Here is a 24032-nt window from a genome sequence, read left to right on the forward strand (position 1 = left end):
TCTCAAGACCCGGAATTAATAATAGGATGGGATGAAGCTGATACTCTTGAGTTCAAATCCTGGAAGAGAAAGCCTGCTCGTCCCCTGCCTCCAGGATGAACAGCTGCAGGGACGCTTTGGGTGAAGGAACAGCTCGCTTAATTCGGCACAGCTCCGTGTGCTCAGCTCAGCTTCACGCTGCTCTCCATCCCTGTACATCCATGGGGGTTGCAGCGTGATATTTACAAGGCTGAAGTGAACAGACACGAGCCAGGGTAGGCCAGCAGAGCCCCACAAGGTGGCACGGGCTCCTGAAACCCCTGCTGGGGTCCTCGCACCTTGCTGCGCCAGCGGTTGTGTTTAGACAGGGTCTTGTACCACAGGTCGCTGCTGTTGCACGATTTCAGGCATAAAAAAGCACAAAGCTTTGGAGAGAAACAGCATTACCCGTCTAAGACGGTGAGGAATGACAAATTATAAATAGGAGGTGGCTTCAGACAGATGCCAGAAATGGATGGTGAGCAATCGCTGTGGCAAATCAATGCTCCAGCGGAGGAGCAGAGAGGGGCTAGGTTTAGTTTTACCCTGAAAAGGCAGTGACACAGAAAAGGCTAATGGCAGGTGGTCATTCTGCATTCTGTACATTTCACAAAGATTTATGAGCAGGCTGAACGCTGGAAAAGCAATGCTGAAATTGCTTGTGTCCCTCTGCAAGGTCAGCTTATTGTATTATGGAAACATTTCGAGTGAGACTCTCACAAGTGAAGACTGTTCCACTTCTTTCAGCTACAAGAAAGAAGCTGCTGAGAAAAAACAGCATACCAAAAAAAATTTCACACCATTTATTCTTAACGAGTGATTTTTCTTCCCAGTTATTCCAGATGAACAAAGACTATTTGAGCTGAGAGCTTCGAGCTGGAAGGAGAGCGATCTTTCAAAAAAAATGTATTTAACGTGAAAATATTTAACAATAGTGTACCTACCTGTATTTTCTAAAATACTGCTAATTTGTAACTACGGCACTTTGTAATTATTATGGATGAGCGCTGTCACGAGAAGCTGCGTAGGTGTCCGAACCGAGAATTTTGATGCTCATAATTTTCAGCAGCTCGATAGGAAAACAGAGGCCTGACTCCCGGGATTCGGCTGTCAGCAGCGTGGGATATCATTGGCACTACCCTGGGAACCTAGGAGCGCAATTTTCCTGTGACAAACACATTTTAAGAATTAAGCATTTCAGAACAGCCCCGTGCCAAAGAGGCCTGCTCCACCAGCACACCACGTTGCCCTCCACGGGCAAGGAGATGACAAAAACATGAAAACATTTCCCTACACGGGCCCGTACGGGCTGCGCCGTGAAGCTGTCCTTAAATCCATTCATGCCGAAGCGAGCCCCACAAAAATAGGTGCCTAAATCCCCTCCGAATCCCCCCTCGGAGCTCTGACAACGCCGAGTGCTCCCAGCGAGGCACACGCACACCTCCTCCTCCCGGCTGCACCTTCGGGCCCCGCGCAGCTCAGTTTGCTGCAGCCCAATAAAGGAGATGGCAGGGACAGCTGTTGCACCTCCCTTCAGGACAGCTGAAAATAAACCGCACACTCAGGCCCCAGGATTTCTCCTGGGCACCTTCACCGTGCTAGGGCCCTGCCGTAAGCAGCAGGTCAAACGGCTCGCTCATTACGGGGAGCTTGCAACCAGGGCTGGGGGCCTTATTCCCCTGAAAGGGTCTCTTTTAGGGTTGCCTTTTAGCTCGTTTTCTATCCCAGCCCTGTGCAGAAAGACAATATTTATTTTTTTTAAAGCAGCGCTGATATTTCAGAGTATTTAATGCTCCCCCTGCCCTCATTTGTGTCCAAGAGTTAGGAAGTAAAACCCCTCGATTTACACAACTGCTCGCCCAGTATTCCCTTCTCCCAGCCCTCTTACAAGGGCTGCTCTAACCCTTTTTGACTTATGGGATATAATAACCCCCACCTGAGAGCCCGCATACCAACCCCAAAGCCTTACCTTGTACCATTAGCCAGTAATTATCTCACTACATCATACAGCAAAGATGTCTCCTAAGCCCCCACACCACCCCATGTGAATTTTAAGTCTCTACAACTGTCCATAAGAGAAAAATCCCCCAAGACCCTAACGTTAAGAGGTGTGAGTGATATTAGGAATTGCCAGGGTGCTGCAGTGCCAGGAGAGCTCAGCACAAAAACGCTGCCCTGGGCGTTTCAGCTGCAGCCCCGCATGAGCGCTCAGCCCCGTCTCTGGCCGAGCCAGCTTTAAAACCTTATCAAACAACGCTGGTTCAGATGAGGTGGCTCGTCTCTAACACAGGCTCAAGAATTTCGCTTGTACAAGTCAGAAAGCTTTGGGTGGCTGCACTAAGCACAAGCTGTCCCTGGGATAGTTTTGCTTCCCAAATGGGAGCGGAGCTGCGGGGCGCCCAGCGGCGCTGCTGCAGAGACCAAACCTCTCCACGGGGCAGCACGAGGGAGCGGGGCCGCCTCTCCTGCTGGCTGCCATAAAGGAAACCGTAGCTGAAGATTCTGTCGGGTCCCTCGCCCACTGTTTATGGGGAGAAGCAGAGCTTGACTCATCTCATCGCTAGATAGGATAAACAGAGGCTGAGGAAGGAAGCAATGAAGATGCGCACTTCCCATCACAAATATCCATCTACTCACTGCACCGGGGCACGTTTCCTCCCAGTAGCTGCTCCCAGAGTGACTGCTGGGGCTGCCTTCAGTTTCCAGAAGCCGAACGAAGCAGCTGAGGAGCTGCCCGAACACAACAAAGGAAGGTTTCTGAGTGCTGCAGCCAGCAGCAGTCCTCCGAGCCTCTAACTCCTTTCAGTTCAAGGTTGGGTTGTTTAGTCTGGAGTTAATTCTGCCCACTTCGGTTGTCTTGAAACTGAGATGCGAGGGACAGACAATTGAACGAACCCACAGGGACAGAACAGCAAGGTGAAAAAGGGAGCGAGTGCACCCACAGCAAGAAAATAAAAGCGTCAGGTTGGGAAAAGAGCACTTGGGGTTTTAATTTTACCCAGCTTTGTCTAACACGCTCCTAACACACACCATCGCACCCCCCATGTAGAAGCGAAGCCCAAAGAGAAGTATCACAATTATCCTATTGATAAACCCAACTCCTGACACCTTAAATCTCAGATTGACGAGCACCTTTAAGCACGGTCTGAACTCTGCAATGCCTGTTTTCACTGCCAGCAGCACAGCGTTGGAAAGAAACTTCACGGAGCGTGGTGGAAAAGGTCTGGCTGTCCCTAGATCACCTTCTCTCCTAAGGATTAATGTATTTTTAGACAATGCGGCCACCCGGTCTTAAAACCAGCCTGATGTATGGCACTGTCACCCCAATTAAAAGATCAGAAGCTCAACTACCTCAAGAAACAGCCGTGATGCCCCAAACACACACGTGTAATAACTGAACACGTCATTCCGTTTCTGTGTCACTGCGTGTACGCTGTAACACCTTCACATTTCTAGGCACAAGCCAGCTTTTACCTTTCGGTGCCTACAAAACTCCCAGAAGCTGCTGCAAGGGCTCTGTGTGAGCAGTGTTGGACCTATCTCCGTTATCCCACACAACAAATCCACGCTGCTTCAGCCACCGCTGCAGTTCCAGCAGAGGAATGAGCAAACCTTTGCTCGATGCCCTTGCAGCGCGAGCTGTGCTGCCTAGAAAAAGCCCAACCCCACAATCTGTGCATGAATTCTCTCTGCCTTCTCCCATCTCCTGGATTTTGTTCCACTGTTTGCTCCTTGGTGCCACAACGTTCTCCTGACTATGGTAACGGAGAGCGGTCTGAAACACATCGTGCCCTCCGCTGTGGTTTTGGAAGGTCCAAAAAACTGCGTAGCCTTCTGCTTTCCTAGGACTGCACCCAATGTTTGAAAGTAAATAAAGGGCCAAATTTGCTGAAGAGCAATCAAAAAAAAGTCGACCAACTTCAGCATGACATGGATGCTGCTTTACACAGCTCTGGAGAGCAGCGAGACATGCCTATGGTTTTACAGCTCTGACTCAGAAACAGGAATAACTTAATCTGGGACTGCCGGGGAGGTTGCAGCCTCAGTTATCCAAGCCAGAATCACCCTGCAAAGTACCTGGCTTCTCATGAAGCAGTTTCTGAATTACCACGGTTGCCCAGCACCTAAAAATAAATCCAAAAAGTAAAGTGCTGAGCTACTTCAGGGGTGTTGTAAATGACAGGCTCAGGAGTTGTTTCATGGGCAATTCAGTTCCCCACGGACCAGGCAAGAGGGAAACAGCTGGTAAATCATCAAAGGGCAGACAAAGGATAAACAGTCTTTTATGTCGTCACCGTTTCTGAAAGTCCTTACAGACAGCAAAGCACTGCCTGCTGCATGTGGAGATGCCTTCCCAACTAGAAGCCTCATATTCTTTTCCCCCCCTAAGACTCAATTTCCATAAAAGTTCAGCCTTTGGTTTCGTCTGCCATTCAGGAGGAAGAAAGCTTTACCTGACTGCTTCCCACCACCTGCAAACACCAAAGGAGTTCAACAACCACCAAGATTTTGCTTCCCCTGCTGGGGGTGGTTTGCTTGACGATTTCTGGATGTCCACCCACATCCAGCTAGCATCTCCCCTTTCCTTCTGGGTAAAGCAGAAAACCACTGCCAAAAATACATCACATTCAAGAAATTACTTCACTCATTGATAACGTGGGATCGACGTTAACCCAGGAGTCACTGAGGTAAAGATGCAGGTGGGGCTGCAGCCACAGTGCAGGGAACAGACACCGACAGCAGCCGCTGGTCTGGGTTAGCGCCGCGCTTGATGCTTCCAAGAGGATGACGACAAGCTGGAGGCTCAGGAACACCACTTGTAATTTAAAAAGTTATTTTCAAAATACAGCTTCACGGCTATAAATAGCAGACAGTTTCTCACCTAGCGAGACAGTACACAATTATTCTTAGTCACAGTGGCCCAGATACCAGAGGAAGTGTAATTTACCTTTGCTGAAAGCCACCCAACGTTTGGGGCCGCTGCGCGCTTCAAACAAACTAAGCCAGTCTGAGATTGGCCCTACGCCTTGTGGAAGCAGATGCTGACTCTGACAAATTGAGCCAGTTGACTTCGTTAAGCCTTCCATAACCTGAAGAGACGTGTGCCTGCACAGAGCAAGTCTCACAAAGTTCCTTAACCAACACAAAAAGTTTACCCACCCTTTTCAATGTGTGGAGTCGCTTCCCCACTGCACGGCCATTTGGTCTTACAAACGTTCACCAACGGTGGGCAGCCACCACCACCTGCTCCGTGTCTCATTGTGCCACGTTCCTAGCTCCGTGAGAAGATATTTAAAAGAAAAAACCCTCCCATGCACTATATTCACGCAGTTTGTCAACCAGCTCTCCAGAGAGTTCAATTAACTGGACTTCAGCTGACACTCTCCCATACACAGCATCAGTCCCTATATAATATGGGAACAAACATTTTGGGCATGTTCAGTGATCAGGAACTGCTAGAAACCTCTCCAACCATGAAAACAAACATTTCTACCTGATCCAGATTTATACAATCAAACCAGACACGTACAAATCCTCTACCAAATCAGTGCTTCTTCCATTTGGGTGCGCAAGAACCTCTCTTCGGCCACACATCGCCTCAGCATCGTCTGAGGCACAAAGATGAGAAAATGTTAATGAGACACTGGGACAAAGCTTTTATTAAACTGAAAGTAAAGTCATCTTCCCTTCCTGTAAAGCTCTGAAGAAGCGACTCGAGCAGGAGCACGGTTAGCATCTGCTCAACTCCTCACTCATCTAAAAGCTTTTCGAAGCACCAGGGCCTTGGTGCTACCCTTCAACACGTCACCCGATCCGTGGGCAGCTCCTCGAACCCAAACCTTTCCATATACAGAGCTCTATCTGCGGGCTGCCTGGTGATTGCGGCTTGCCGTATCCTCAAGAAGTTTGACCTTGCAAAAAATAATTCTCCATTGATCAACGTCTGATGAATCCAACGCGCTCTTGGCTGAGCGTCCCACCGCGGGCAGCAGCACGACGCGCTGACACTTCTGAAAAGATCATCGCAGCCTTGGCTGCAAACCCTCCTGAAGTCATCCCAGCTCGGCCATGCTTCCACCCACCTCCCGCTCAGCCTTTTCCCTTGGCAGAAGGCTTTCAGTAGCCAGATCCTCCACAAACAGCTCTCACTGACGTTCGTGTGTTTCCTTAATTACGTGACAATAAATGGATCCACGCTATACTGGAGAACAGACCGCGAGCCCCTGTGCTGGTTGCTTTACAGCTTATTTTTGGAACTGCAGAAGAAAACAAATAAAGCCCTCTGCCCATGGGCCCGCTGACAGCCACAAGCAGATGAGCTCGTGAACCAAGCTTCGAAGCCTCCCAAGTATTTCTGTTTAATAATGTCACCCAAGCAAAAAAGAAAACCTAATCAACTCGACTACTGCTCTTGGTGCTCCTAACAGGTCAGTCTCTACAAAGACCTTCCAGATGTCATTCCTGGGCTGTGCCTGTGCCTCTTTCCCCAGTGCCGCTGCTGCTCTCCATGCTTAATCTACGAAATCTTGAGCTCAGAAAGTTTTCTTCCTGAGGCTGGCCCCGGCTCAGCTCGGATTCATTTCCCTGACCAGATGCAACAATCTGGGAGGCTGATTTCACATGCCCTGCTCAATCCTGAGCCAGCCTCAGATATCGGCAGGTTTCCCACCGCAGAAGGGGAGCGCTATCGCACGCTCCCTCACATTCCTGTCAATTTACACAAGGGCAGCAAACGCCACAGACAAAACACCGCACGTGTCCCCAGGCAGGGCTCGCCATTCGGAGCCCAACTTCTGCGGCTACTTTTGTAGGATCCTCGGCACGTTTGGGCGCACATTACCACGATCTCTGCTGCTTATCGTGGGCGCTTTCTGGTCTCTGCAGACGGTGCCAGCCCGGCGCTTTGGGGACTTTCAAGGCAGCCACACGCACGGAGGCCAGCGAGCCTCCTGACCTTGCGAGCGCTGCGGGCACAGCCATTCCTGCACACCCCAAGCACAGAGCAAGGAATTCCCTAAAAAAAAGACCCCAAATAACACCAGAAGGGCCACCCAGCTCCCTGCCACGCTCCTGGCTCTCACAGCCCGGTGCTGTAACTCACTACAGGGGTGCCTCAGCATCCTGGGGAGCAGCCGGTGCAGGGAGCCGCTCACTGGGGCTCTCCACGAGCCCCTCCGGGACCCCTCCCGGTTTCAATCCCAGTTTTGGGGGCTTGGTCCCGATTTTAGGGCTCAGTGGCAGGCAGCGCTCCCTCTGCCTTCACCCCCTTGCAGCACCCGAAGCCTGCAGGACCGTGAGGCGAGGGCAGAGCCTCCTGAACCCCTCACGGAGCTGAGGGGGACCCTCGGGGAGCCCCCGGAGCCTCCCTACCCCCCTCCCCATCCCGGTGCCGGCCGCCGGTACCTGGTGCAGGGCTGTCAGCCCGTCCACGTTGGTGGTGTCGACGCGAGCTCCGCGGCCCAGCAGCCGCTTCACCTCCTCGGTGTCTCCGCTGGAGCAGGCGGCCAGGAACACGGCGCCTTCCTCGAAGCGCACCCGGGACCCCCCGGCTCCGCGGTGCCGCCCGCGGCCGCCCCCCGCCGCCACCGGCTCCTGCTCCGTCAGGGAGCCCTTCCAGCGCCTCAGCTGCTCGGCCCGCCGCAGCCGCGCCGACTCGGCCCGCTTCCCACCCAGGTGCTCGGGCTCCGACATCGCCGCCTTGCCTCCTTCTCCTCCTCTTCCACAGCCGCCGCTCTGAGGCGCAGGGAGCAGCGACCGCACCTCAGCCGGGAGCGGGGCGCAGCGCCCCCGCCGCCATCTTCGCTACGCCCCCACCGCCGCCGCCACAGCCGCTGCCACAGCCGCCGCCGCCGCCGCGCCGCCCGCGCCCCGCGGCATCCCGGGACTTGTAGTTCCCGCGGGCGGCGCCGCACCTGCCGCCGGCCGCGCACTGCTCCCGGCGGCCCCCGCGCGGCGCCGCACCTGGGCGAGCCCTCGGACTACAACTCCCAGCAGCCTCTGCTTCACCCTCCCCCCCCCCCCCCCCCCCGTCCTACCCCAGCCCTAGCAGGGCGGGCTGGCCGCCATCACAGCGCCGCCCGCTGCCCGCGCCCCTCGTTCCCCCGCTCCCCGGTCCCGGCGGTGCCCGCACCTCACACCCTGCACCCCGCCCGTGTGGCACCACCAGAATCCAGCCCGGCCTCGGGGCTGGGGAGCTCCGGGCCCGCCCGTCAGCCCCTCAGCGTCCCCTCCCCACACCCCCCCGCGGGGACCCCTCGTTGCTGAGGGGGGAGCTGAGGGGAAATGGCGGCGGCCCCGCTCCGCCTGGAGGTGCCGTGAGGGCTCCGCTCGGGGCTTTTCTCCTCATAAAAACCCTGCTTAAAGCGAGCCGGGGAGCTGCGAGGCGCAGAATTGCCCCGGCGCTCAGCGTTGCCTCTTCCCCGGCTGCAGCCCCGCTGCGGGCACCCCCAGCCCCGAGGCCGGGCACCGCCAGCCCCGCTGCGGCCCTGCCCAGCCCAAATCTCTCCGTTGGGCCTGCCCCGAGCCCCCTCTCGTGGCTGCAGCGCCTCAGCACGGCCCCGAGCAGCCCCTCCTGGCAGCTCCCGGCTCGGTTTCCCCAGCGCGCAGATGAGCCCGCTCCAATGGACAGAGCTAAGGGCCACGTTAGGGGCTGTGAAATACCCATAAAAATCACAGAATCACAGAATTTCTAGGTTGGAAGAGACCTCAAGATCATCGAGTCCAACCTCTGACCTAACACTAACAGTCCCCACTAAACCATATCCCTAAGCTCTACATCTAAATGTCTTTTAAAGACTTCCAGGGATGGGGACTCCACCACTTCCCTGGGCAGCCCATTCCAATGCCTCACAACCCTTTCAGTAAAGAAGTTCTTCCTAACATCCAACCTAAAACTCCCCTGGCGCAACTTTAGCCCGTTCCCCCTAATCCTGTCACCAGAAAAGAGCGTCAAGGAAAATACGTAGTTTAGGACAGAGCTCCAACTAGCAAGGCAGTGAGGGTGTGAGGTGTTGAAATGGGTTTACATACAACCGGACAGATTAATGGCACTAAATCAGGCACAGGTCATAAATACGAAGTCACCGTCCTTGGTTCAGAAAGGCCTTTGGAGGATGCTGGAGGCTGGGAGCCCTCAGCACCCGCTCCTGGCCCCTGTGGGATGTGGGCCTGCTGGGTCCCATTTGGGGTGCCCAGCTGTGGCCTTCCCGTGCTTTCCATGATGTTCTTCCCAGCGGGGTTGGTTATTCGTGGTGAGAAACCTGCTGAGCCCGTGCTGGATCAGGCCTGCAGCTCCGTTACTTTGCATTTATTGCTTCAAGCGTTTAATTACCTCTGGCTGCGTGCCAGGCTGATGTGAGCCATAGCTCCGGCGCAGCGATGTGCACAGCCACGCTAGTGGTGTGGCTCACGGTTCTCTGAGTGTCCTCCCCACCTGCCATGTGGTAACGGGGCTGCAGCCCACCCCCTTCTCCTACACAGCTGACAAGACCACCCCGTGCTCCTGTGAAAACCTTTTGTGTTTTCAAAACTTGCCTTATGGAAATTTTACCCAAGTGTATTTAGAGAGATTTCTACATCTGCCCAGGATTCCTGGACATCTGACTAAACTGCTGGATGCCAAGAAGTCCTGCACAGACACAGCTCATGAGAACTGGCTGTAAATCATACAAAGAGTGATCCCAAAATTTCTGGCATATGTACCGTTACTTCTGGGATGTAGGGCTGCTTTGCACGTGCACAGATCTGCACGAGCCTCCAAACTGTGGGATTTGCTCTGTGTGCCAGGGAGTCAGTCGAGTGCCTTCCTGGAAATGTCTGCTGTAAGCTGTGCTTTCTGCAAACTGCCCCCGCTCTGTAGCAACCACAGCCAGAAGAATGGCAGCCCTATTCCAAATACAATTTATCTTGAAAATGGACTATATCCCCAGGAAAAAAAAAAAAAAAAAAAAAAAAAAAAGAAAAAAAAAAGACTTGGCTGCAAGAGAGGACTATTTTCTGTGGCTATGAGCCTCTTGCCATCCTTTCCTCCTCTCAAACACACCCTGGATCCTTGACACTCGTGAACACATTCCCACCTCTGTTTTCCTATCATCCATGCCTTCAAATTCAGTTCTGGCCTTCCTATCTCAGCAGGAAGCTTTTGAACAAAAAGTATTATTCTGCATCTACTCCCAGGCTGATCTACATGAGCACGTGTTGCTGGCCATGCAAAACCTCTGTCTGTGTGCTTCCAGCTGCTAACATCTTTAACTACCGTTTTCCTTCCCTTCAGTTTCTCACTGAATTTCCTTTAACTGCTCTGTTATAAATAAGTGCTTTATTTATATAATAAAACGGCTTTCTGGAATGGCCCAGGTTTGTGCTTTTTATGCACCTCTGCCAGCAGCTTGTTTGTCTGGAGTTAAAAAAAAAAAAAAAAAAATCATTCCTTTTATGTTTGCTGAAAAATAAGTTTACAAAATCTGCCATGGGTACTACGGTAGATCAAAGCCAGAATCTAACAGCTTGTGAACTCCACGCTCTTTTAATATCTGGTTACCCTGACAATGTCCCACAAATGCTGCTGGTTTTGTTTCAAGCTCTTAGCACCGTTTTTGACCTCTTGCAAACCCACGTTGTCTTTGGTCACTCCTTGTGGCAGCTTGGCTCCCAGTTCACCGATGCAGGGCACTGTTTGCCTTAACCCACCGGTGGGATCCTTCCCAGGTGCCCACGACATCTCCAGCACATTTTAACTCCACGATTGTGAGCTGCTGGGGCGATTTGTCCCACTGCTGGTGCGACACTAGATGGCGTGGGGACCCACAGCACCTGCCCGAGCTCCTGGAACTGCTTTGCCTTCTTCCCCCTGCTAGAAAAGGAGTCTTGAATGAAAACTTTTTGTCTCCTTCCTTCCTAGGTGCTGCTGAATGGACGGGGAGGCTGCAGCAATGGAAGGGAATGAAGGGCTGAAGCCAGCCTGCCGTGCGCAGCCTGAGTGGTAGCTCTGCTGCTCGGGGATGTGAACGAGTTTGGAGTTTGTCCTGAAAGGGAAGAGTGTCTCAGTGAGACAGCAAAGCATCCCGCTGCCTGTGCCTGGAGCTCACTCCCTCCTTACAGAGGGTTGGGTACTTCACGAGTCTGATCTCCTCCAGCTTCTGCAGCAAGCGGCCCCAGAGCAAAGAGCAGACCTGAGGTTTGCAGCGGTGGACCATGATTTTTGGGATGCAGGGGGCTGAGGCTGTGAGTCCGCTTCTAATTCACACGCTCCATCTGCTGAGAAAAGAAGCAGGGGGATGTGAGCCTCCGAAACCTGACGACCCTTGATGCACAGCCAAGGGAAGTCAGCTGGAGAGGCCAACTCTGTGCAGGTCTGCTGGAGGCCGACATCTGCAGCACCAAGTGCTGTGTGTTAGACACTTCCTCTGAGTCATCTGGCAGAGGTTTCCCAACCCCGAGGGGAAGGACGCAGCCCTGAGCTGTGGCTGCTCTGGGGTAGGAGTGTAACAAGGCCTCAGGGAACCCTGTGGAAGATCCATGGCCGTCGTGACCAACTGCACTGGGTGACACCAGGGCGCTCCCGTCTCTGTCCTCTTGGCAATGTGCATCGTGGCATCTGCCCCACAGCACGGGACGTGAGCAGCGTTTTCCCCTCGTGATCCTCGTCCCCTCCCTGCATTTCAGGTCTTGCTTCAGGACCAGGAATTTCTGACCCACAGCTCAGGGCAAAGGATACGATGCCAAAGTTTTCTAGGTCCAAAGGAAGCACCTCCCTCTGCTCCCCTCCTGCTCCTCCCTTCCTCTCGGCTCTCTCCCGTAAGGCTGTGCCTGCCTCGGGCACCGTGGTTCAGAAGAAAACAAGCAGAAAGGGACCCTTGAGCCCCAAAAACCCATAGCTGGTCTCTTTCTTTTCAAGCAGAAAAGGCCAGCCCATGCTCTCATTCCTGGTGTCCCCTCCTAGAGGCTCCTGGACATCGGGAAGGATTTCCTCACGCAGAGGGGGGGCAGGCATTGAACGGGCTGCCAGGGAGGTGGGGGAGTCCCCATGCCGGGAGGTGTTTAAGAGATGTGTGGACGTGGCTCTGAGGGATGTGGGTTAGTGATGGGACTCGGTAGGGTTTGGTGACAGTGGGCTGTGTAGGGTGACGGGGATGTGTGGGGTGACAGGGGGACGTGTGGGGTTAAAAGGGGATGCATGGGGTGACAGTGGGGCTGTGTGGGGTGACAGGGGGCTGTGTGGGGTGACAGGCAGACGCGTGGGTTTACAGGGGGATGTGTGGGGTGACAGAAGGATGTGTGGGGCTGCAGGGGGATGTGTGGGGTGACAGACACGTAGGGTGACAGTGGGGCTGTGTGGGGCTAAAAGGGGATGATGCGTGGGATGACAGGGGGCTGTGTGGGGTGACTGGGGGACACGTATGGCGACAGGGGGATGTGTGGGGTGACAAAGAGATGTGTGAGGTGACCGGGGGACATGTATGGTGACAGGGGGCTGACTGGAGTGCCAGTGGGGCTGTGTGAGGTGACAGGGGGCTGTGTGGGGTGACAGGGGGCTGTGTGAGGTAATGAGGGGATGTGTGGGGTAATGAGGGGACGTGTGGGGTGACAGAGGGACACGTGGGGTGACAGTGGGGCTGTGTGGGGCTAAAAGGGGATGCACGGGATGACGGGGGGCTGTGCTGGGTGACGGGCAGATGTGTGGGGTGACGAGGGATGCGGGGGGTTACAGGGATGATGTGTGGGGTGACAGACGTGTGGGGTGACAGGGGGCTGTGTGGGGTGACTGGGGGACACGTATGGTGACAGGGGGCTGCGTGAGGTGACAGCCGGACACACGGGGTGACAGGGGGCTGTGTGGCGTGACAAGGGAGCTGTGTGAGGCGACAGGGGGCCACATATGGCGACAGTGCGACGCGCGGGGAGCCCGGCGGGCCGCTGAGGGCTCGCCTCAGGCATGGCGGCGGGGCCGGGCCGGGCCGTGCCCTGCAGAGCGGCCCCTCGGGGCGGGAGCTGCCGTCACATCAGGGCCGGGCCGGGCCGGGCCGGGCCATCGCTGAGCGCCAAGCGCCGCCTTCCCCCGCCGCCAACAAAAGCCCCCGAGCGGCTTCGGGCTGAGCAGCGCCGCGCCCGCCGCTTCCCGACCCGACCCGACCCGACCCGACCCGCCCGGCCCCGCTGCAGGTAGGTGCGGGACCCCCCGGGTGGGGAAGGGGAGCACGGGCAGAGGGCACGGGTGGAGGAGGAGGAGGAGGAGGAGGAGGAGGAGGGGGGGGGGGGGGCGTGATGCCGAGGGGCACCCTCCTGGCTCTAAGCTCGGCTGCCGCCTCGTCTGTCAGCGTGGGGAGCCCTGGAGGGGGCAGGTGCCCTCCTGCATCCCCCCCCGACCCCCTCCTGCATCCCCCCATTCCCCTCCTGCATCCCCTGATCCCCTTCTGCATCCCCCCAGTTCCCTCCTGCATCCCCCATTCCCCTCCTGCATCCCCCATTCCCCTCCCGCATCCCCCCCATCCCCTCCTGCAGCCCCCGATCCCCGCAGATCCCTGTGTCAGGGGATCCCCATCCCTCAGGACCTGGCTGGATGCTCTCAGGCAGATCCTTGGAGCTGGCAGCGGGGCCAGGGCGTAGGAGAGGGCGTTAATTAGCGCCTGGCAGGCGCAGCGGGTGCTGCCAAGCTCAGCAGCAGCTGCTTCCAAATCCCCGAGCTCCCCTCGAGGAACCGGCGCTGGGCCGGGATGCAGGGAGCGAGAGGACACGGGCGCTGACACGGCAATGGTGGGACATCGGCGTGGCCTCTGCGCATCCAGGTTTCGGCGGCGAGGCTGGAAAGGGGCTCGCTCGTTTTGGGACCAGCCGTGGTCCTGGGCAGGGCTCGGTGCTCAGCACACGTGGCTCGTTGCTGCCGGGGCGTTGAGGGACAGGGCAGGCAGCACGGCCCCTTCCCCGTGCCCGTGGTTTGGGGAGTGCCACCCGGGCAGCCTCCATCTCCTCCGCCTGCCGGGCTCCTGAGCTCCTCTCCGCGCTGCCGGGACGTGACCCAGGGGGCAGAAAGGTTTGCAAAAGCTCAGGTGGGCTCAGTTGGATTAAAGGGTTTGATTCCTGCAGAAGTCAGGAGCTTTTCTTCGCCTACCTGGAAATGCTTTGGGCGTTTGTTCTAGGTGAAATCGGATTTTTTCTCTGACAAACCAGGTGAACGTCCAGTTGTGGTAGGAAGCTGACAGGTTTGCCGTGTGAGCAGCGGGCAGCAGCAGGCACGTGGCGGTCGCGCTGGGTGAGCGCTCACAAATACCCATGTATGGCAGCGGGCTCAGCACCCCGCTGGCCTGGTGCCGGCCCCGTCCCTACACAGCAGAGCTGCAGACCTGCCTTGAGACGGCAGCAGAAGCAGCGCTGAGCATCCTGCTCCGGGTACTGGTGGTGTTGAGGGTCTCTTTCCACCTCAGACCCCCCGACCTTCTCCCTTCCCATCCAGGCAAAGCCCCCAGAGATGTCTGGCCCCATACAGCTGCTGCCGTGGGGTCAGTTCACTGCTTTGGGCGCTGTGCTGCAATCTGGAAGGCAGCAATCGCACCCCAGGGCTTGGGGTTCCAGCTGTGCTTCCCTCCCCTTGTCCTGTCCCTTTGGCAGGCCATGAATTTTGTGCAGCACCGGTGCTTTCCTGCCATCCCCTCTTATTAATGCTCCTTGCGAGAAAAACAACCCTTCACACAGGCCAGCGTGGGTCTCCTGGCCCTTAGCGAGCTCCTCCAAGCACGAAGCAAGTGCCTTGTGACGAGTTCCTGCGGGGTATTTTCAGCAGATGGGGATGATTTTCCAGCTGGTGCAGGAAAACAAACGATGGCGCTGACATCCCAGGTGTAGCAGCATCCCAGAGCACTGGGATGTGCTGGTTCTGTACTGGTTTGTGCCTGGTTCTTTAGTGTAGCCTAGGCTACCTCCTGACTCGGTGCGCCGCAGGCTCATCTGGAAGGTGAAGCTGCTGCTCACACTGAGCAGGTGAGTGGTGCTGCTCTAGGGCCAGACACCAGGCTCTGGATTTATGCTTAATCTCCAAAACACGTCAGCCTCGTGGTTCTTTGCTTCCGAGCCACGCAGCTGTTGGTAGCACGGCGGTGTCTTGGTTTGTAGGGCCCCTTGCCTTGCTCAGAGCAGCGCTGAGCCACAACTGGCACAGAGGATGCTGCCTGGAGGGCTCCGGTTGGGATTCCCTCGGCGCTGGGGGATGTGGAGCTGCAGGAGGGAGAGAAATAATCCTGGGTTTGGCTGCCCTGGGTCTCGCTCATGCTCAGCGAGGTCTTTGGCTGCAGGGCCCTTGTGTTCCTCATTTGGAGCGGGCCCGGTGGGGATTTGGAGAAGTGTTACCAGGGTGGCGACGGGCCTGGAGGCTCAGAGCCTGCTGAGAAATGTGGAAATGATTGCGAAGCCTCCCACAGCCCTTCAGGCAGCCGTTAAGGGGGGAGCTGGGGCGCTCCGCAGGGTTTGGGATCATCCCTCGATTTCTGTTTTTCCTGCCCTCTCTGCCCCGTACCAGACGCTGCTTTTCTGCCTCTCTTGCAGCCTGCCGGGCTGTCAGCACGTGCCCTGCGTGTTGTGTGGAGTTCCCTGTGGCTGGGAGCTTCTGTCCCCTGCTCTGCGCCCTGCTGTGACCCTCACGAGCCCCATGTGTCCCCAGGGCAAGCTGGTTCTCTACAGATCCATCCTGCCTGGGGACGTTTATCGGGCTTTTTTGGGGCTGCCTGCGTGCTGCTGGGTGCTTTCCGGGGGGGTTCCCCTGCCCTGGTCACAGTTGAGTTGCTGACACAAAGCCTCACCTCTCATCTTCCTGGGGCAGAGGCAGAAAATAAGCAGCACGAGGGCCTGATCTGCTCGGGGGGCAGACAGGGGGGACCTGGGAGCACCCCCTGTGCCCTGCAGCTCAGAGGAGGGCGTCCCTGCTGCAGACGTCTCGCTCTGGGTAGAGGAAGCTTCTTCGCTTTGCTGCTGCTGGAAAGGGGAAAAAACAAAAAAAAGAAAACAAAACCAAAAACCACGTGGCGGAGGCAAAGAGGAGCGGCTGGCCCCAAACTGGGTGGGTGCCGTGTCCCTGAGCGTGCTGGGGGTGCCCGGCTGGGGAGCAGGGGGTGGTGGGGGGGCTCCAAAGCCCCCCGTGGTGGCACCTGGTGGCTTGGGAAGGGACAGGAGAGCCCCAAACACGTGCCACAGCCAGCGGCGTGCAGTTCCCGAGGGGTCTGGTGTGGTGCAGGAGGGGCCTGGGGCTATGGGGGGGCTGCCCGGGCTCCTTCTGCCCCCCCTGGGTCAGCTCCTGAACCTGGCGGCTCCCTCCTGCCAGGCCAGGAGGAAATCCCGAAATAAGGCGCTTTCCAGAGAAACGCTTCGTGGCCTTTTAAGGCAATGCAAAGGATCTGGCCGAAAGGGAGGGATTTGGCACCGAGGCCACGCGCTGGTCGGAAACCCGGCTCCCAACGGGCTTCCTGCCTCCAGCTCTCACCCAAACAGCTCCCGACCCAGCTCCCTGCCTCTGCTGCTGCCCACGGGGGGCTGGCACCCGGCTCGGGGGCGTGCAGTGCGAGGGCTGCTTGCTTTGGGGATCTCGCCCCCCAATTTTCAGGAGCTGGGGAAGGGGAAGCTGGAAGCAGGATGGAGGATGATGGAGGTGTTGATGGGGAGAGGCCCCTGGAGACCTCCCAAGCTCACGGACCCTTCCTACACCACAGGGCATCACCAAAAATTGTTTGGTTCTGGTGTCTTTGCGGTTACCTGGGGTTGCCATCAGATCCTCCTCGTGGCCACACTCAACGAGCCGGCCTCCCTCAGCACCTCCTAGCGGGACTTTGCTGATTTTGGGGTGCCCTGAGGTTTCTGTTGGCCTGGTCTTCAAAAACAAGCCACCCGTGTTAACCTCTCCTAATATTTTGGGGTCAGCTGCAGATCTGCCAATAAAGGGGCCTTTTGGCCACGCGTCACCAGAGACGTTTCAGGAAAAGAGGAGGGAGAAGCAGAAGCATTGATAACCTGCCCAGGAGCTGCACGGCAGCGCTCAGGTGCTTGTCCTGCACCCTTGGGGTGCCCATTTCACAGCCTTCGCACTGCTCCCGCAGTCCTGGAGCAGATTGGGGTCCCCGTACAGGGAGGAGATGTGAGCGGCCGGCCGGGCGTGCCCAGGGTATGGAAGCTGTTGGGGACACGGCGCCAGAGCCCCCAAGTGTCTGGGGACATCAGCGGGTGCCCCGATTCAACCAACAAACGTTTTCTGCCCCTGCTTTCTCCGCAGAATGCCGAACTGGGGTGGAGGGAAGAAGTGTGGTGTGTGCCAGAAGGCGGTGTACTTCGCCGAGGAGGTGCAGTGCGAAGGCAGCAGCTTCCACAAGTCCTGCTTCCTCTGCAGTGAGTACCAGCCCGGCCCTCCTGCCCCACTCACCCCAAAGCTCCCAGCCTGGTTGTGGGATCTGGCCGGGGACTGACCGCGGGGGTCCCTCCCTTGGTGTGCTCTGCAGGAACCCTGGCCACTCACATCTCCCTTTGGAGGCAGCAGGACAGGGCCTGGCGAGTAGTGTCACCTTGCTGAGAGCAGCTCCTTAAAGCCAGGACGGCCACGCTGCAGGTTCAAAGCCCTTTGAATTAGGCTACCAGGGTCCTCAGCCTGTGTTACCAGCTTGCCCCTGCCCTGAGGGCTGTCCCTGAGCAGAGCGAGGGGAAGGTGTGAGGCCCCTGGCGTGGCTCTGTTTAGCCTGCGGACAGAAGGATGCAGGCGTGGGACAGCAGCTCCCTGCGCGGCACGAAGGGAGCAGGAGCCCTCCTGCCTGGCCGTGTCTGGGCTGAGAAGCTCGCTGTGGCTCGAGGGGACCAGGAGGGCAGTTTGCTGTCCCTGAGTGGCCGTCCCCGGATGGGCAGGAGTGGTGGCAGGTTGTGCTGGCTCCCTGCAGCAGGAAATCCTTTCTTCCGCAGCCCCAGATAAGGAGGGTGGGGACGTTTCCATTGTTTGCCCCTGCCAATGGCTTTTACCACCCAAAACAATGCTGCTGGGGGCTCTCGGAGCTCCCTCCAGGCTGAGGATTGAGGTCTCCCTGCCCTGCAGCCGTCCTTCCCCATGGCCCCTTCTGCACAGAGGGGCAGTGCCGGGGGATGCTCGCACCACACCGGCACCCAGAGCACGGGGCTGGCACCAGGAGCCAAGAAATCAGGCACGAGGCATTGCTCTGAGAAGGGAACACACAGAAACAGGCTGCCAGGGAGAGATTTGGAGGCGAATCCAGCCCGGGCTGCTGTCCCTGTGCTCTGCTCCCCGCTCCGCCTGCCTTCCCAGCCTCTGCCCCTGTGCTGCGCTTGGGCCCCAGCGGGGAATTCGAAGCCGTTATCTTTAGGGCAGAAAAACAAACACTCGGGCCTGATTTGCCAAGAAAATAAGCAGAAGGGAGCCAAACCTACCACAGTGCCTTCAAACAGGAGAGCAGCTCCGGGAGTGAGTGCTGACGGACTGCGTGGCGGGCGTCCAGCCCAGGCAGCGCAGCGAGGCAGGAGTGGAGCACAAGGGGCTGCCAGCCTCGGCTCCTGGAGGGCTGATGTGGGGCAGCTCAGCTGCTCCTAGAAAAACAAAGGGTCCTTCAGGCGATGAGGGCAGGGCGCTGGAATCTCTGCGATGCAGAAAACGGGGAGCCGGGGCTGATTTCGAGGAAGCAGACGGGGAGGAATTTTTGTGCTGCCTGGCAAAGTGCGGCTGCTTCAGGCGCGGGGCAGAGAAGGAGGGAGCCAGATGCTGCGCTTCGCTACCCCCCTTAGCACAAAGCCTTTAAACCTGCCGGTGCCAGTCCCCAAATTCCAGGCCTGCAGGGTCTGTGTGAGCACGGAGTTGCCCCCGATGAGCTCCGGGGTACCGCGGGGACACCCCAGGTGCCATCCACCTTTCAGCAGCCACAGGACCCCTTCACCGGAGTGCCCGCAGCCAGCAGGAGACCCTGCCAGACCCTCCTTAGATGGCAAGACAACCTCTCCCCGTCCACCTCCTGCTCCTTTTCCACCTCCTTTTCCCATCAGCAGCGTGCGGGGCTGCCATGGAGGAGAAGCACCATATTTAGTAACGGGGCCGCTGCCTCTCGCCCCGAATTTAGGAGCGCCGTGCTCTGTTTGCATTCCTGCGATATTGGTAAAGGCCAAGAAACTTTCCTGCTGGTGGGGAGGGAAACGGGCTGCTGGGAGCGTTGACATTTAAGGCATGTAAGCAGGATGGAGAAGGCTGGGTCACAGCTGTAACAGGATCTGTTTTGGGGCTGGCTGCCAGTGCCGTGGACTCTGCCTTGGGCGTCTTGCTCCGTATGGGGCAGGTAAACACTGGAGATCGCTGCGAGCCTGCTCGGCTGCTGCTCTCCTTCCGTTGCAGCTTGCTGGGTGCCGAGTGCCAGGAAGGGCTTGGAAGCCAACGTGGAGGCTGAGATCAGAGCTGGGACAGGAGTCAGGAAAACCTAAAAGTCGGGCGAGGAGCCTGTGTGGTCTGAGCCCAGCACCGGGCTCGGGCTCTGGATAGGCTCAGCCGGGTCCCCAAGCCCCCCCTGCTGTCCCCTCGTGTCCCGTCCTGTGTCCCACGATGATGCCCAAGGCTTGAATACTTCAGGTGTGCTGAGTGTGCCCCTGCACACCCTGCTTGTGTCACAGCCCGGGATGTCTCGTGTTGGCACAAACACCTCCTTGGGAACCTGCCTGGGGTCTGGGGGGGAAACCTGCCCCGTCCTGGCTCCCGTTTCCTTCACCGTTCCCCCCAAGATGCCGGCAGCAGCGGGGTTAACAGAGCGATTGCCTTATTTATTATCAGCCTTGTAGCTTTGATGGTTGCTTCCTTTTAAAGCCAGACAATGTTCTTGTTGTGATCCTTATCTCCAGCTGTTTTGCATGCGCTCCCTTTGAACAATGATCTTGTCTAGGGTTTCCTGCTCCTTGAAAGCCGAGCCGTGCTATCCCTTGTGAGGACTTGTTTTCTCCAGCTAATTAGGGAGATCTGGGTGCGGGCTAATGGCTGGGCCCTCCCCTCTCTTCTAGTGGTCTGTAAGAAGAACTTGGACAGCACCACCGTTGCCGTGCATGGGGAGGAGATCTACTGCAAGTCCTGCTATGGCAAGAAGTACGGCCCCAAGGGCTACGGATACGGGATGGGAGCCGGGACCCTGAGCACTGACAAGGGCGAGTCTCTGGGAATCAAATACGAAGAGTGAGTTGAAGCCTTGTTTTGAAACCGGGGCTGTTGCGGGCACACGTCTTTTTCCCCTCACATCTGTCCAGCCGTGCTGCTCGGCTGTGGAGCCCAGAAAACCCCGACCAGCAGAGCCTAATCTGGAGGGTGCTGGGGGCACCTTGCTCCCCAGGGACACCCACCCCACGCAGCCCTCCTCCTTCACCCTGGGGCTGAAAGCATCCCGGGGCGAGCTGAGAGCCCCCAGCTGGGCCCTGTGCCCAGGGAGCAGGGAGAAGGCCGGCGTAACCCAGCTCCTGGTGGCACCGAGGTGCTGAGGATTCAGCCCTGTCCCATGGTGTCCCTGTAGGGGAAGTGGACTCGGGTGTGTTTCTGGATGGGTCACCCCTCCTGGCCAAAGGAACAACCTCCTGGAGGACCAGCAGGGCCCAGAGAGCTGCCCACCAGTTTCAGGGAGCTTCCCACGTCCTGAGGATGCCACGTAGCTGGCAGGAGGCCCACGTCTGCTCCCATCTTCTCAGTGGGATGAGGGCTTGGTGGGACACGTCCCCACAGCCCGAGCCTGCTGCCCATCCCCTCCCAGCACCCAGCTCATGGGGCTCAACACCGCCCTGCCAGGCCCCCCAAAACTGGGTTGGGGTTTGCTTTCCCACAGCCCTTCCCTCCTCCTTCCTGCTCCTGCAGCCCTAATAACATCCTCCTTCTGTTCCACAGGGGCCAGTCCCACCGACCCACCAACCCCAACGCCTCCAGAATGGCCCAGAAAGTCGGGGGGTCTGACGGGTGCCCTCGCTGCGGCCAGGTGGTGTACGCGGCCGAGAAGGTGATCGGAGCTGGAAAGGTAAGAAACGGGGTGGAGAGGAGGGGGGGACACACGTAGCACAGGTGGCTGTGTGGCAGGGGGACACACACAGGCTGGGGTGCTGCAGCCCAAATTCGGGGCAGGGAGTGAGTTCCCGAGGTCACTGCTGCTCCCGGGGCAGGGGGAGGTGAGTGGAGATGTGGAGCCCACCGGGTCAGCTGGGGTCGGTGCCGGACACCCCGCAGCAGCCCTGGTTGGTGCTCGCCGTGCCCAGATCATCTTTTTGCTGGGATCCGCCGTGTCCCCAGCCTCACGGCATCGTTGTACCACGGTCGGTGGTGCAGGGGCTGTGATGGATGTGTTATGGGTCAGCCCAGGGTTGGAAGGCAAAGTTGTCCTTAAAATGATGACCTGGGCTTTCGGCCTCCTGCTGTTGTCGATGTTTACAGGGACCCAAATCTGGCAAAGCCATTGTGCTCGAACAGGGACCTCAGAGGATTCCAGGGCATGTATTTCATGTGCTAATGTTTGCTGGATGACTCCATCTGCTACCTCCTCCCCCGGCCCTAATTTCACATATTCTTCCAAAAAAGGTTTCATGTTTTCCAAACTGTTTATTTAAATTCCTCCGTGAGCGGCTCTGGCCACTCTGCGGGCTGCTCCGAGGCTGTGAGCTCATTTATCCCCGGAGGACTGGCAGGGCCGTGGGGGAGTTTTATTTTTAAACGCTGGCTGATTTCTGCGTTCTTACTATCTGTTTGTTGCCTTCCTTGGAGCTGAAGCTGTGCAGGGGCAGGTGTCAACCCCCCCGTCCCAACCCCAGGCTGAGGTGCAGCAGCAGCGGTGGATCCCAGGCCACTAAGTCGAGGGATTTATCCTTGTGTTTTAGACCCAAAAAGGGGGTGACTGCTCCTTACCTGCTGCCTTAAGCGACTGCTGCAGGTGGGCTGAAGGCTCTCGAACGGGCTCAGCGTGGGAGCAGGGACCACATCAGATTTTCCCCTCTGTGTCCTCCCCCTGGGGCTGGGGGGTTTCGCTGAGCATGGAGGCAGGGAGGACAGCTCTTCCACAGAAGGGCTTTCACCCTCTCCAGACCTCTTTGCTCATGGTTTTGGGTCTCCAAAGGGACCCACTTGGTAGCCAAAGTGTCACTGCCCTGTCCCCGGCTACTGTCTGACCGTGCTCTGCTCCCGTCCCGCAGTCCTGGCACAAGTCCTGCTTCCGCTGCGCCAAGTGTGGCAAGAGCCTGGAGTCCACCACCCTGGCAGACAAAGACGGGGAGATCTACTGCAAAGGTGCGTGCTGCCTCCGTGGGGTCAAGCCCCGTGCTGGGAACTGGGATGGGAGCGAGGGCTGGGGAGGCGGTGACCCCCGCAGCTGGTTTGGGGGCTGGCTGTGGGGCCGGGGGCCTCTCTGTTTGCCCGGCAGACAGGGCAAACCCCGACCTGTTTCAGCAGTGCCTTCCTCAGGAGAAGGACCCGCTCGCGTGCCCGTGCTCCCCTCGTGCTGCCGCCCTTACCTTTTCTCTCTTCCCTCACTCTGCAGGTTGCTATGCCAAGAACTTCGGGCCCAAAGGCTTCGGCTTCGGGCAGGGGGCCGGGGCGCTCATCCACTCGCAGTGAGGCACCGAGACCCGGGCTCCGCTCGCCCTGAGCCCCTCCAGACCAGCCCGGGCTTCCCGGCCCTCCCCGCACCGCCGTGAGCACCCTCACCCTCATCCCTCCCTGCCCGCTGCTTCGCAGCACCAGTGCCTTCCCCCTGCCCTGGCCCAGCGCCCCCCAAAGCTGCGGGACCCCCACGGCCACCCCGGGTCCCGCTGGCACGGCTGCAGCTGGGGACACAGCTCGCCCCCACCCGCAGCGAGGCCCCCGCGCCCAAAGCGTTCCGCTCCGTCGCCCGTGCCGCCAGGATGTGCCACGCTGCGCTGTGTCACCGAGCAAGGAATAAACATCAAAGCTGACCCAAGCCTGGCCTTGCCTGAGAGGTTATTCCCCCCCTGACTGACCAGGGAGGACGGGAAATGTCGGTGATGGGGGCTCGTGGTTAAAGCAGGAGCTGGGGAGCAGCTCGCTGGGACTCGACGTGGCCCAGCTGGGCTCATGCTGGCCGGGCTCTGCCCCTGCTCCCTCCCTGCGGGGCCGTTCCCAAATTTCTGCCTCCTTCCTGCAGCCCCGCAGCAGAACCCGGGTGCGTGGTGGTGCCGCCACGCCTGCGCACCGAATCGACGCCCCTGCCCGGGCTGTTACGTGGCGCTCCTCCAAACAGGCGTGCCCAGCACTGCTGGATAATTAAGAACTTTTCACCTACTCCTGAGGTTTTTTTTTTTTTGTTTTGTTTTACTTTGCAGCACCCTGGATTGTGATCCACCAGTTTGGCAGCTTCCCAGGTTTAATTTGTTTTCAGCTAAACACTTCGCCTTCTCTCCGTGCTTCTCTCCTTTGACCCGTGGGAGATACCCACAGGATCAACCTCGCTGCAGCTTAGAGTTTATCCCTGGTGAGCTCCAGAGGGAGTTTTGGTGCTTTTTGAAGCACAGTGGTTGTAAACACGGTTGGGCAAACGGGACGGGTGGTGTTTGGAGAAGCACAGGAGAGGCAGAAATCCCTTGGGTAGGACTTGGGCACCTTTATGGAGTTAAGCACTTTCTCCCATTCAACCCACCCTTGATTTTCATGTGGCGTTTGGGCAGCTGGGGTGGGCAGCAAGCCCTTTCTGCCTTCCCAGCCATCCTCTCCACCGCCGTCCCATCACCCAGCCTGTCCCCCAGGCCTCTCCTGGCCGGGTTGGGCTGGATTTGCCTGGCTGGGGTTTGGCCGAGGTGGTGACAGGAGGCACCCGGTGCAGGAGGGGTGTGAGCAGCAGGGAGAGCAGCGGGCTCGGGCAGCACCCGCGGTGCAGAGACCGAAACTTGGCCGCCTCGGAGAGGGGGCACGGGGGGACGAAGCCGCCTGTGCTCTCCGTGAGCGTGGGGTGGGTGCCGTGCTGCAGCTGCCTGCACCGTGCTGGGCGCCCGTCCAAGCGCTGCTGGCGAGTCAATAAAGGCAGAGCAAGCCTTGC

General features: G+C 58.0%; 2 protein-coding genes across 7 annotated transcripts in view; one reads left to right on the top strand and one right to left on the bottom strand.

Annotated features, from left to right (window-relative positions):
* PPP1R12B (protein phosphatase 1 regulatory subunit 12B) overlaps nucleotides 1–7817 on the bottom strand; it is a 110624-nt gene extending 102807 nt beyond the window's left edge. For all 6 annotated transcript variants that reach the window (XM_032203280.1, XM_032203274.1, XM_032203278.1 and 3 more), the window contains exon 1: nucleotides 7423–7817. In XM_032203280.1, coding sequence (XP_032059171.1) covers nucleotides 7423–7710 — 288 coding nt within the window. In that variant the 5' untranslated portion in view covers nucleotides 7711–7817. The remainder of the gene's footprint in view (nucleotides 1–7422) is intronic.
* A 5261-nt stretch (nucleotides 7818–13078) lies between these two features.
* Nucleotides 13079–22940, top strand: CSRP1 (cysteine and glycine rich protein 1). The gene is made up of 6 exons (XM_032203204.1): nucleotides 13079–13179; nucleotides 17267–17379; nucleotides 20023–20191; nucleotides 20888–21014; nucleotides 22177–22270; nucleotides 22521–22940. The coding sequence occupies exons 2-6, from the start codon at nucleotides 17268–17270 to the stop codon at nucleotides 22595–22597; spliced, it is 579 nt and encodes a 192-aa protein (XP_032059095.1). The 5' UTR covers nucleotides 13079–13179; nucleotide 17267; the 3' UTR covers nucleotides 22598–22940.
* The last annotated feature ends 1092 nt before the right edge of the window (nucleotides 22941–24032 follow it).

Source organism: Aythya fuligula, chromosome 25, assembly GCF_009819795.1.
Source record: "Aythya fuligula isolate bAytFul2 chromosome 25, bAytFul2.pri, whole genome shotgun sequence".
In the NCBI taxonomy this organism is placed as follows: Eukaryota; Metazoa; Chordata; class Aves; order Anseriformes; family Anatidae; genus Aythya; species Aythya fuligula.

Bases quoted from the DNA above. Each gene is read 5' to 3' on its own strand.
- CSRP1 (XM_032203204.1), top strand. From the start codon at position 17,268: ATGCCGAACTGGGGTGGAGGGAAGAAGTGTGGTGTGTGCCAGAAGGCG. The intron at 20,192-20,887 runs GTGAGTTGAAGC...TCTGTTCCACAG, and splicing joins CTGGGAATCAAATACGAAGA to GGGCCAGTCCCACCGACCCA. The intron at 22,271-22,520 runs GTGCGTGCTGCC...CTCACTCTGCAG, and splicing joins CGGGGAGATCTACTGCAAAG to GTTGCTATGCCAAGAACTTC.